Source organism: Pipistrellus hanaki (assembly GCF_964339955.1).
Source record: "Pipistrellus hanaki genome assembly, chromosome: 1".
In the NCBI taxonomy this organism is placed as follows: domain Eukaryota; kingdom Metazoa; phylum Chordata; class Mammalia; order Chiroptera; family Vespertilionidae; genus Pipistrellus; species Pipistrellus hanaki.
The window spans coordinates 157,660,558-157,673,365 of record NC_140503.1 but is presented as its reverse complement, the minus strand read 5'-3'; the positions used below and the strand labels follow the sequence as shown (position 1 = coordinate 157,673,365).

The 12,808-nt window shown below is 39.0% G+C and overlaps 1 protein-coding gene across 1 annotated transcript; it reads left to right on the top strand.

Moving 5' to 3' along the window:
- Positions 1-273: 273 nt before the first annotated feature.
- Positions 274-12,192, top strand: DMP1 (dentin matrix acidic phosphoprotein 1; the record flags this gene model as incomplete). The annotated part of the gene is made up of 6 exons (XM_084889648.1): positions 274-366; positions 5,419-5,493; positions 5,984-6,031; positions 8,459-8,491; positions 8,667-8,714; positions 10,876-12,192. Exons 1-6 carry the CDS (start codon positions 364-366, stop codon positions 12,190-12,192), a joined length of 1,524 nt encoding a protein of 507 aa, XP_084745774.1. The 5' UTR covers positions 274-363.
- Between the last annotated feature and the right edge of the window lie 616 nt (positions 12,193-12,808).

The window sequence follows — 12,808 nt, the reverse complement described above, 5'->3', positions numbered from 1 at the left end:
AAGGCTGCATGGATGTGAATGACATATATTTAGAAATCAAAATAAAGCTTTAGGAAGATCTTCAATTTAATGGAAACTAGTATAGTCATTTGGGAACCACAAAAGCTTTTTAGGGAAAATCTGCCTCTGCAGGCTGGAGGAAGTGTGGGTGTGCTAGAGTCCCAGGGACACCTTGTGATGTCAGTCACCCCCAGCCCGAGGTTGATTGGCTAGGAAGAGCTGAAGCAGAGTTTAAAATCCTGCACCATCGGAAAAGTGTTCAGAACATCAACAGAAGAGTGGTTTTGTTGGGCATCAATTTCCTTTGTGAGAACTTCAGCCTGATCATCAAGATTTTTTGGGACAAATCTTTGTGAACTGAAGATGGTAAGACATTTTCATGGTTTAATTTTTAAAAAATGATTTCTGCTGTGTTGTTTGAAAATTATTAAATGTGTGTACATGTTGAGAGCCATGTCATGTGGAGAAAGATGGGTAAGACTGTGCCTTGGGTAAAAATGACTCTCATTTTGTGTGTGCCTGTTGTGTATGCCATAGTAAATGATGATATTAAAATGACATAAGTCAATAGAACCAGGTGTTTTTCTCAGTGTACTTTAATCATATCTCTGCATAGTACTTTTGAAAAGGAAAGTTTACAGAACAGGAGGGCAGGTTGAAAGTAATTCAGAAGTTTAGCTTTAATTAACAAAACAGATCAAACTTTTACATTTAGGTTTCATGGATATAGTAAGGGTCATTACCTATAAGACGTTATGAAAGAATCTAAAGTAGACTGGCAGGATTTTAAAAATATGGTGTTTGAAGTGAAAAACCATTTAATGCTATTCATCTACAGAGCATCCAATAAAATTCATTATGAACTGAGTAACTAAAAAAAGATACTAAGACCATTGAAATAAACCCAGAGTGTGATAATTATAATGTTTTTGTATTGTTTAGCTGGGTATTTATAGTAACACGATGCCTTGCATACTGTCAGAATTCAGTAAATGTTGAACACTATTGTCTTTAAAACATTTTCTAACCAAAGGATTTGTATGCATGCATATGAGCATAACTAATAGACACAGACAGTAGGGTGTTCACAGCATGTACTGGGAGGGTGGGAGTGGCTGTGGAAAGGTCAATGAGGGGAAAAGGAGACTCATGTAAAAATAGTCAATAAAGAATTTCAATTAAAAATAAAAATAAATGACAGCTTTTAACTGGTGAAAAAAAAAAACATTTTCTAGTGTAGAATACGTATTTTTTAAAATATATTTTTATTGAGTTCAGAAAGGAAGTAAAGAGAGAGAGAGATAGAAACATCAATGATGAGAGAAAAATCATTGATCCACTGCTTCCTGCATACCCCCTACTGGGGATCGAGCTCCCAATCTGGGCATGTGCCCTTGATCAGAATTGAACCTGGGACCCTTCAGTCCACAGGCTGATGCTCTATCCACTGAGCCAAACCAGGTAGGGCTCCATATGTATTTTTATTTGCTGCATTTAATCCACTTGATCTGTGTTGGAAGTGTCTGTCTTCTATGGTGAGGCAATGCATTCTGGGTGACATATAGAAGATTCCATGTGTCATAGCAACACTTCTAGAAACCTGTCTTTTTCAAGAGCATTAGCATCAGGTAAACTATACATTCTGTTTAATTGATGGCCAAGTAGACTATTTTACTTTGATATGGTGGGTTACAACATGTGGACAGTTTTCTAAAGGGCATTAGTCAGTCTACTTGCCTAACCCAAAATGGTGATGTGGACCAATGGGCCTCAGATACTTAGAGGTCTTCCAAATCTATCTGATTTTGGGAACCTAAAAGTTATTAAACTGTGGTTGAAGGTATATGACATGGGATTGATTATAATTGATCTCAAGACAATTATAATTGGCGAGATGGGACATTTTTATTGATTTATTCGTTTGTTTTTCTGAATTTCTGATAGAATTAATGTCCTGGTCAAACTGCACTTTATTTTCAAGAGTAATAATCAAACAAATTCTAGCTAATGTTCTAGTTAGTTGGGTTCTGGGTAATTTTCCTCTTATAAGACCAGCTCATTATTGTTATTATATTCTATTGCACTCTCAGCATAGTGTTTGGCACATAAGAGGTACTGTACCCACAAATATTTGTTGACTACCAATGAAGGGATAAAGTGTTCATTAGTATTACTAAGAACAATCATGCTAAGCCAAAACCAAGCTATTATAAAATAAGCTTGATAAATAGAGTCAAAGATTTTTCAAGCTCTTCATTCCTTCTTTTGGCCTATCTCTTCATTGTAAAGTATGTAAATTCAGTGAATTAAGATATATACTTTAGAAGTGAACATTAACTTTGAGGAAATTCAAGAACAAGTTTCCTTACTTGAGAGCACAAAGAAGTTTAGGCTATACTTGAGGGTAGCCAGAGGGAGAAGGAACTACAATTGCCCTCTCCAGATCCTAATTATTTTCTATCTTTTCAGCTCTGGGAAAACAATTAATGAAGGTTGAAAGTCTCTAATACGTACACTGCCTTCCAAACAGGTGGAACTCAAATTGAGGTTGTTGATTTCCTTTTGTTCCATGCGCTTATGATAGAATAATAGGGATGTAGGAGTGACATTTACCAATAACTGAAGAAGAACTTGAGGTTCTGGATTAATATCTTTCAGGCTTGTAGCTATTTTTCTAATTTATTACTCAAAATAGGACTATTGCAGATGAGATTGTAGTCTGTGTAGGGTGGCAACAAAAAAGTTTATAAAAGTCTGGAACTCTCATTTGAAAATACATTTCACAAAAGTAATATTTAAAAAAATAAACAACAGTAATTAAAGAATATATTTCTTTTAAAAAATATATTTTTATTGATTTCAGAGAGAAAGGGAGAGGGAGAGAGAGATAGAAACAGCAATAATGAGAGAGAATCACTGATCGGCTGCCTCCTGCACTCTCCCAATTGGGGATCAAGCCCACAACCCAGGCAAGTGCTCTGACTAGAATTGAACCATGACCTCCTGGTTCATAGGTTAATGCTCAACCATTGAGTCATACCAGCTGAGTAAAATCTGACTTTCTTTAATCCTTGATGCCAGGTGATATTCTTTGGGAGGCAATGTCAGATTTCTCAGGACCCCAGGGTATATTTTATTCTTATCAGACCTCCATTTGGGAAATTATTACTTTAAATCAGGATGTTAACAGTATTTCTAGAAGCATGAGCATATTAGTGCATCTTGTGTTTCATGATAGTCCATTCCTGAGGAACTTGACCACCGGAGGCATATATTTCCTTTATAAAAAAAAAAAAAAAAAAAAAAAAAAAAAAAAAAGCACATCTGTAACATTCATTAGTGTAGACCACCTCCTCATTTTTTTTGTTTGTTTGTTTGTTTTGATTTGTTATTTGGATAAGAGAGAAAAGAAAACACAAGAAGAGAACTTAGTATTCATTGGCCTTTTATCAAGGCTGGAATATTTTCTAGTTTTCAGAGCATTGGGAGTTTACCACCCTATTCAAATTTCACTTTGAAAATTAAAATGGTGAGCAGCTTACTTTTCATTTGACCTATGAAGCCAAAACCATTGGCATGCAGTTATTTTGAGAGTATCATATTTGGGGGAAACTTTCCTTTCCTTAAGAAATAAACCTAAGAACTTAAAAAAAAATGTTTTGAGTGTGGAAACCAAAGGGAAGTGTAGAGGAGGGAAATTCTACTCTCTTAGGGACTTCAGCTGGGCCTAAGAATTTAATTGACTTTAGACATTGTGTCAGGAAAAAAGCATATAAGTTTTACTAAATTCTTACATGGACATGGGAGCCTTCAAAAGAGAATGAAAACCTGAAGTGACCATCACAGAAAGCTATTATACTTTTTAGACAAAGAAACAACACATTTGTGAAGAATTAACAAGAAAGGGTTTGGAGCTTTGGTCAGTAAATTGTGCAGAAGTGAAGGGAAGATAAGGGTTAGTTTAACAAGGCTTGTTTGTGCCTTGAGGCTCATCTCTGGAGGTAAGATGCCTTCTTTCCTTATGGTTCAGAGAAGTCTCGCTCACATGGGAGTTTGAGCTCCTATTTTCAGGGAGAAGAAGGTGGATCAGTGTGCCTTTCTTGCATCTGTTGTTTCTCAAGTGCCTTTAGCTTAAAATAAGTTTCATGTCAAAGAGGCATATTTGGGGATGAGATTTTCTGCTTTTCTTCAGAAGTAATATCTTGCTGAATTAGGCTAGTTTTAGGTGCAGTTATATTAGGCAAAGGATTTTAAAAATTTAAATAATATCAAAATGCAAGGACTAATATGACCTATATGGAATTAGGATAAAGAAAATTGCAGACATTAAGGATGACAATGTTCAAGAGGGATACTGCTTGTGACAGCAAATAAGGGGCACTGCTGGACCGCTTGAGCGTATGAATATAGAAATGAGGGATATGCTCAGCCTCCTATTTTAGGATTTCTATTGTTTTCTTGAATAAATTGAAAAAGAAGATGAAATGGCTTCTCAAGCCCAATGCTTCAGACATTATTTAGCATCTCCAGACATTTTTGAGCAGTGTACACTTATTTTCTCAGATCAAGGGTTAAAATCACCTAGAGTACCTTAGAAACAAGCTCCATGCCTATTCCCACCCCCAGTAAAGTGATTACTTACTCAGCTGTGGGATTTGTGCATTGATATACCTTCAAATCTCCCCAGAGAAACGAATGAACAGACAAGGTTGAGAATCTCTGCCTTTGATCTTTTGTCACTAGTATGGCATGTATTTAATATTTGAAAAAACAAATAGACAATAGTGAAGTCTGCAATACACTTGCAGGATTCCCCCCCCCCCCCCAACATGTATGGAAGTCTGTCTAACTAGTTTGTTAGGGTCAATGACTTTCCTTTTAAATCATTTCAATAACTCTTTAGCATCTAGTACTTTTATTTTTAGAGATAGAACAAATTGCTTTCCAACTTACCAGTGCTTGAGGTGTGAAATGAAGCCTCCAGAAAAAGGCAGTTTGATTTGGCCTGTTTCTTGGAGCATGGTTCACAAGCACAACCAAGCCTCTCGTCTTCCTGAAAGCCTGCAGCACTGTGAATGACACTAAAAAGAATTGAGCGTATTCATGTAGAATGTGTGACTAAATGTAGCACAGGAGATATTATGAGCTTCCTAGAGCTGTGATACGAAGCCTGCCATAGCGCACTTCTTGCAGATCGCAGGGGGAAAAAAAAAGGCAAAACTGATATATTTTGTGTAGATATTATTATGAGGTTATATGTGACTGAAAAGCCACTCTGTGTGTGTGTATGTGTGTGTGTGTATGCGTGTGTGCGCGTGCGCATGTGATGAGTTATGTCTTAAATAGGAAAAAACTGTTAAAAAGTTGAAGCTCCTATATTTTTGTAGCCTGGAGAAAAACATCTGTCTTTCATCACAGGTGAAGGTGTCACATCCAGCTATGAAAACCAGCATCCTGCTTATGTTCCTTTGGGGGCTGTCCTGTGCTATTCCAGTAAGTATCAGAACAGGGATATCTGACACACACACACACACACACACACACCCCTTTTATACCTAAAACTTCACAATTTTCACTGGCTATGAGCCAAGGTGGCTATGTATGTTCCAGTCAGATGAAGACAGTAGTTTCTTAGGAAATGCTATCTTTAAAATATCATCTGAGTTATTCCTTATGAGCCGCCATTCATGTAGCCACAAGTCTCAATTTTCTTCCTCATAAGCAGTGGCTTTCAATGTGCATCCCTAGACCAGCAGCATCAGCATCAACTAGAACGTTGTTAGGAAGGTACATTCTTGGTTCCTACAATAAACCTGCTGAGCCCGAGTCCAATGATGGGCCACAGCAATGTGTTTTAGCAGGTCTCCTGGTGATTCAGTGTTTGCTAAAATTTGACTACCACTGTTCCTAATTAAATAAAGTGTTAATAGCTGCTGCCTTGGAAATTGCTCTGTGGGCTGACCATGTGAACTAAATTTTCTAGGTAGCCAGGTATCAACATATTGAATCTGAGAGCTCTGAAGAATGGAAGGTGAGTAGAAATACGATTTTTTAAAATATTTTTATTTTAATATATTATTAGTATAAGCAAAATCATCTCCACTGTAAATGTTGAAACTGTTAATGATTTAATGAACACATCAATAACTTCCGACATAGGTAGTAAGAGCTATAATTTCTAGTTCACATAAGGAAATTTAGTTCATATAATGCTTCAATTTCAACTTACTAGTATAATTTGTTAAGGAAGCATTTTTTTTCCTTTGGCTTTATTTTCATAATGGATGTGTATCATAATGCAAGGGGATGGTGAACCAAGACTGCTCCTGTAGGACTAGAAATGTATCTTACCAGATGTCTGGGTAGGCAGAGGATCAAGTCCTAGAAAGTGAGAAAAGAAAGAATGAGCGGGTACTAGAGTCTTTGGAAGGAAAACTAATGTTAGTTGAGTGTTGACTCTGAGCAACCTGATCGCTATTAACTCTCAGTAACTTAAGAACCACTTCCAGGCATGGTTCTGTGTGCTTTGCATATATTAACTTCCTCAATCTTCACAGCACCCAATAAACTAGGGGTTGTATTTTATTCTCATTTTACAGATGGGAGCCCTGAGACATAGAGACTCACCTCATCTGTCTGGGCTATACAGTTAATAAGTGTGTAGAGCCAGACTTTGAACCCAGATCACTCTGGCTCCAGAATCCACATTCTTCACCAGGGTGTCCCATCCCTCTCAGGAAGGTGCAGGCCTAGGAGGGCAGTAGTTTCTCAAGATTGGAACTATGAGTAAGGGCTAAGACTTGATGCTTATTAGGAGTGTTTTGTTCATTATTGTGTTTCCTGCTGTATATGATGCAGCTTGGGCACGATGCTATTGGTGGTAGGAAGATAATGTCAGAGATCTGAGATGCGGCCCTGCTCCTCCCTGAGGCTGGAAAGGACATTGCAGGATCCTTTCTGGTAATTTACCTCAGACATGTCTGTAGGCTGGTTAATTTAAAAGCAGCCACTGTAGATCCTGGCACTCCTTCAATCAGACACTCCACGAGTACAACAAACATGCTGTGTTCTCAAGCCCAGCCTTGGTATGAGAAGAACTCCAATGTCTGGCTCCTTTCATCCCTTAGTTCCAAATAACGAGTAGAGTCTGTCATTGTGCCTGCCTGTAGTGTCACAGGGCACAGACTTACTAGTAAATGAGTGCTGCTCCTTCTTCCAAAAAGCTACCAGTATCTCCAGCTTAGCACTGCTGGGAGGCTTGTTGAAAACCTGTTGATAGCTCCTCCCTGCTCTACTTTGTCTTCACACCCATCTCTCAACAGCTTTGAGTCTCATGGGACTTTGGGATTTTGCCTTGCTCAAGGGGAAGGAGGAGAATAGGTGGAGAAAGGGTATCAGAAGTGACTCAGGCATTTTTAGAGTTCTTAGAAGATTAAAGAAAGTGAAATAAATCAGCCGAAACCTGTTTGGCTCAGTGGATAGAGCATCTGCCTGCGAATTGAAAGGTCCCAGGTTTGATTCTGGTCAAGGGCATGTACCTTGGTTGCGGGCTTATCCCCGGTAGGGGATGTGCAAGAGGCAGCTGATTGATGACTCTCTCTCATCGATATTTCTAACTTTCTATTCCTCTCTCTTCCTCTCTGTAAAAAAATCAATAAAATATATATATATATTTTTAAAAAAAGAAAGTGAAATAAATCAGAACTATACGTAATTTTCAGATTTAGAATTTGTGTTTTATTTTGTGACCTTATGTGATGAGAAAGATTTAATGGCTTTCTCTGTTCAGTTTTGTCTATTACTGAATTTTATAAAGTAGGTATTTTCAATGGATCATTACTTTAGTTTATAACATATTGAACAGTTCTCACTATGTTTCTATAGGCACTAGCTGAATTTATCCTCATAGAAATCATGTGGAGTAAGCACAGTGGTTGCTAATATTCTTAATTTATGAATAAGAAATGATATCAAACATAGGAAGTGAATTGTCCAAATCACATAGAGTGGCCAACCAATGAAATTTACCTGAGACTTAGGGGTTTCCTGGGACACAAGAATTTCAGTGCTAACACCAAGATGTTGGTTTTCAGAGCTACAACCCAAACCAAGGCACTAATTGAGACTTAAATCTGGGTCCTGAATTCCTGCGGTGTTTTTCCTATCTTACATTTCCTCTAAGTTGTCCAAACACCCCATTTCCAAGAAAGTAAAATTTTCTCTAAGTAGCAGATATACAGAAACCTTCCAGGTCTTTTACATCATAAGATTTTTCTCAGGCCACCAGTCATTTCACATTCATATTTAGCTATTTCTTCATAAAATGTCATTATTAATCATGCAAATTCAAAATATATACAGAGAAACTTTAGAAAAATTACATAGAAGTATTCTAAATATTTGTGATGGCATGAATCATCTGTGAAGGTGTAACTTGTTTTCCTTTCCTTTTTTACAGGGTAATTTGGCTCAGACACAAACACCACCATGGGTAACTATCTCATTTATTTGTTGTTGTAAACATCTCATAAAGTAACTTTAACACTCTTCCCATCACCTCAGGCCATTTGGAAAGTTGTAAACCCAAACCACAAGCAATTTATGTGCATCATATTTTTTTCCTTTCCTCAGGAATTACTAAACAACTTTTGTTTTTTTCCTTTTAGAAGAGTAGTGAGTCATCAGAAGAAAGTAAAGTTAGCTCAGAGGAGCAGGTAATTAAACAGACCTTTCTTAACTTTTCAGACTGTTTAGGAATGGAAGGAAATGATGTTAGATTAAATTACCTGGCAACTGTTCTAAATATAATATTTTCTAACTATTGGTTATGCTGACTAAAAAGACCCATAAAATAAGAAGGGAAAAATGAGTGGGAGGATTCAGATGTGCACATGCTGTTCATTCCATATTTGTCACTGGAGCCAGATTATAGACATTGTGGCCCTAAATATCCCTCTACTTAAAAAGCACGTGTGCACGCACATGCGCGCACGCACATACACACACACACACACACACACACACACACACACACAGAAAATGTTCAGAGACTATGTTAGACAAGCAATAGTTCACTTGTTGATTAAAAATGCTGCTTTTACAATTAGAGCAGTTCAGATCAGGTAGAGAAAAGTGTTCTGGCTAACATGACATGAAGTGCCTGCTGGGCCTGGAGACCTCCTTCATGTCAGGACTCTGTTAAGGAGAGAATAGGAGAACCCTGAAGAAAACAGAATGAAGAGGGGCTCAGAAATGACTTTCTCTTTAAAATAGTTTGTGGTCCTGGGGTTGAGAAAATTTGACTTAGCTCATATCTCTAATAAAACACACACACCTGTCTTTGTTCTTCTTTCCCTCCTCTCCCTTCATTTCCCTAAGACTAAATGTCATTACTTTCTTAGCTGTCCTATTATTTCTGACCAAACTGAACCCAATGGAGCTCCAGAGATTCCAGGAACCAGGTTTTTCTCTGCAGTTTGACCCATGTTTCATTTTACACTCGACCACAGTTGCAAGATGAATTATTAGGCTTTGCACCACTATTCACTAAAGTTTTTTAGAGGAACATTCAAGAAATGTGTAAGCACAGAGATGCGAAATTGCTCTTTTCTGCAGATGCAGTGACTTATTACCCCAGTGGTCTCTGTGCTCACACCAGGGTAGCAGTCTCTGCTTGAGGAGGGTGCTATAGGTGCCTGATGAGGTATGGAAAGCTAAACTGATGTTTGGTTCCTGCATATCAGTGTAAACTAGCGACGGGAAGAGATCCCATCATTTTGTACTCCCGATTGGAAACTCAGACATTGATCAGTAGGAACATGTAGAAAAAAAGAAAAATGTTAGCAAGAAAGTTCTAATATAGGATATGACAAAGAGCAGATTTTCCAGACCTCAATGATGATGACTCACTATCCTTCCTTCTCTGTGTAGAGCACCTCATTGTTTTATTTATGGAGATAATCTGTGTGAGCTCTTAGAACCAAGCTGCCTGGACAGTCGTGCTATGGCAGTCTTCTAGCTGAACCTTTCACGGGCATAATAAGATATTATCATGGTTTGAATGAGATAGATACCTATTGCAATACTTTACTTTCACTTTAGCTAAAGGTTTCATCCTCCTGCCTTAATATATCCACCCTCTTCCCCCAGTTGATTAGAAAAAAAAAAATTGGGGTCTTTTAAAAATCATTCAGTATTTTTAAAAATTCTGTCTTAAACCAAATATTTTGGTGAGTGAGCATTATAAACCAACTCTTTGCAAAAAAAAATCTCTGAGAGTTTTATTTAAGAAATCATACTCACAATATAATTTGAGGTTTATAAATGTGATTCAATAAAGTTTTTTGAGAACTTTTTGCAGCATGAGTGAATTATCTTACCTAATAATAGACAAATATGTAAATTGACTGTCCCTTCGCTATGCCCACAGCCAATCAGAGTAACTATGCAAATTAACCCAACAAAGATGGTGGGTTAATTTGCATATACAGGTGCGGAGGGGGGGAGGGCTGGGACGCCTACTATGAGGGGGTGGGGGGATGGTGGAGGGAGTTACAGGAGTGGTGCTCCTGACAGAAGTAAGGACTTGCTGACTCCTAGGCAGCTGGGAGTGAAGCCAGGGGAAGGAAGGCCAATTCTTGCACAAATATTGTGCAATGGGCCTCTAGTGATAAAATGGAAGGACTTGATTTTTACCTCTCCTTCCTTGCTTTTGAACCTTTGGCAGAGATGTTATGGATCAGTAAAATTGACCATGGTTTAGATGAGGGATACAGGAGGAAGAAAACAGAAAGAACCTAGATGGATACTAGACAACACAAACCCTCTATATCACCTCCTAAAGTACTGACCATGTCTGTTAATCTCATACTCCAGGTAAATGAAGACCAAAGTGACAGTGTCAAATCAGAGGAAAGCCTGCACCTTGCGGATCATCCATATGCTCATAGGCCAGCTGGTGGCTTTTCTAGGAATGGAGGAAAAGAAGGAGCTGATAAAGATGATGATGAAGATGACAGTGGAGATGACACCTTTGGTGATGAGGACAATGGCCCAGAACCTGAAGAGACACAAGAGGGAAATACTAGACTCGATAGTAATGAAGACTCAGCAGATGCCACACAGTCCAGGGAAGATAGTTCCTCTCACGGAGAAGACAGTGGCCAAGATACCACCAGTGAGAGCAGGGATGTTGACAAGGAGAGTGAGAGTGAGGAGCACTGGATGGGAGGTGGCAGTGAGGGAGATAGCAGCCATGGGGATGGATCTGAGTTTGATGGTGAAGGAATGCAGAGCGATGATCCAGACACCATCAGGAGTGAGAGAAGTCACTCCAGAATGAGCAGCGCCAGTGTCAAATCAAAAGAATCAAAAGGAAATAGTGATGAGCAAGCCAACACTCAGGATTCAGGTGAGAGCCAATCAATGGAGAGTCCCAGCAGGAAATTTTTCAGAAAGTCCCGCATTTCTGCGGAAGATGACAGAGGTGATCTTGGCAATAGCCGAGAAGTCAAAAGTGACTCCACAGAAAACACCAACTCCAGAGAAGCTGGCCTCAGACGATCCAGGAAAAACAGCAGGAGTGAATCTCAAGAAGATAGTGAGGAGAATCAGTCCCAGAAAGACAATCAAAATGAACAAGACCCCAGTAGTGAGTCTAGTCAAGAGGTTGACCTCCCATCTCAAGAAACCAGTAGTGAATCTCAGGAAGAGTTATTGAGTAAGTCCAGAGGTGACAACCCAGATAATACCTCCAGTCACTCAGAGGACCACAGTGACTCCACTGAAGAGGACAGCTTGAGCACACCCTCCAGTTCAGAAAGCACATCCACAGAGGAGCAAGCTGATAGTGAATCCAGTGAGAGCCGCCAATCCTCGGAGGAGAGCCCAGAGTCCACCGAGGATGAGAACAGCTCTAGCCAGGAGGGCCTTCAGTCTCACAGTGCCTCCACAGAGAGCCAGAGCCAGGAGAGCCAGAGCGACGAGAGCCAGTCTGAGGAAGATGGTGGCAGTGATTCTCAGAACAGCAGCAAATCACAAGAAGACAGCAACTCCACTGAGAGCAAGTCAAGCAGTGAGGAAGATGGCCAGTCAAAAAACACTGAGATAGAAAGCAGAAAACTAACGGTTGATGCTTATCACAATAAACCCATTGGGGATCAGGACGACAATGACTGCCAAGATGGCTATTAGCACCAGCTTTCCTAAGAAGTGGCTCTCAGGTTTAGGAGTTTTAGAGTTTGGAGAGTAGGGGAAGAATTATAACTATAACTTATTGACGCTTATATGAGACGGATAACTGAAGGCCACTTCTTTCTGAAAGGAATTGCTGGACATTGTATTTGTTTCTAGGGTGTCACCAACCGTAAAGGTTTACATAAGTTGGAATGACACCAGAACACACTCAAATGAAACTGGAAGCAAGGAAAGATGTACATTATAGCTCCACAGCTGAAATAGTTCCTAACTCATGAACCTAACAAACAGTTATTGAAATTCTATTATGTACCAAGCACTGTGCGAGGTGCTAGGGATATTAAGAAGCTCAAGGCTTGTTTCTTGCTCCTGAGGAGCTTATAGGAGGATAAATAAAGCTAAAAAGCTATAGAGGAATACATATGAGGGAAACAAAAATGATTGCAATACTATGTGGTGAGTGCTGTAACAGAGGTATGAACAAAATTTATGAGAGCATAGAAGAGGGCAGAATCAGGGAAGGGAGGGCTTTGTAGCAGAGAAGAGCCTGGATCAGATCATTTCATAGGATTTCTTCATTGAAGATGAGAGAATTTCATTTATTCTTGAGATA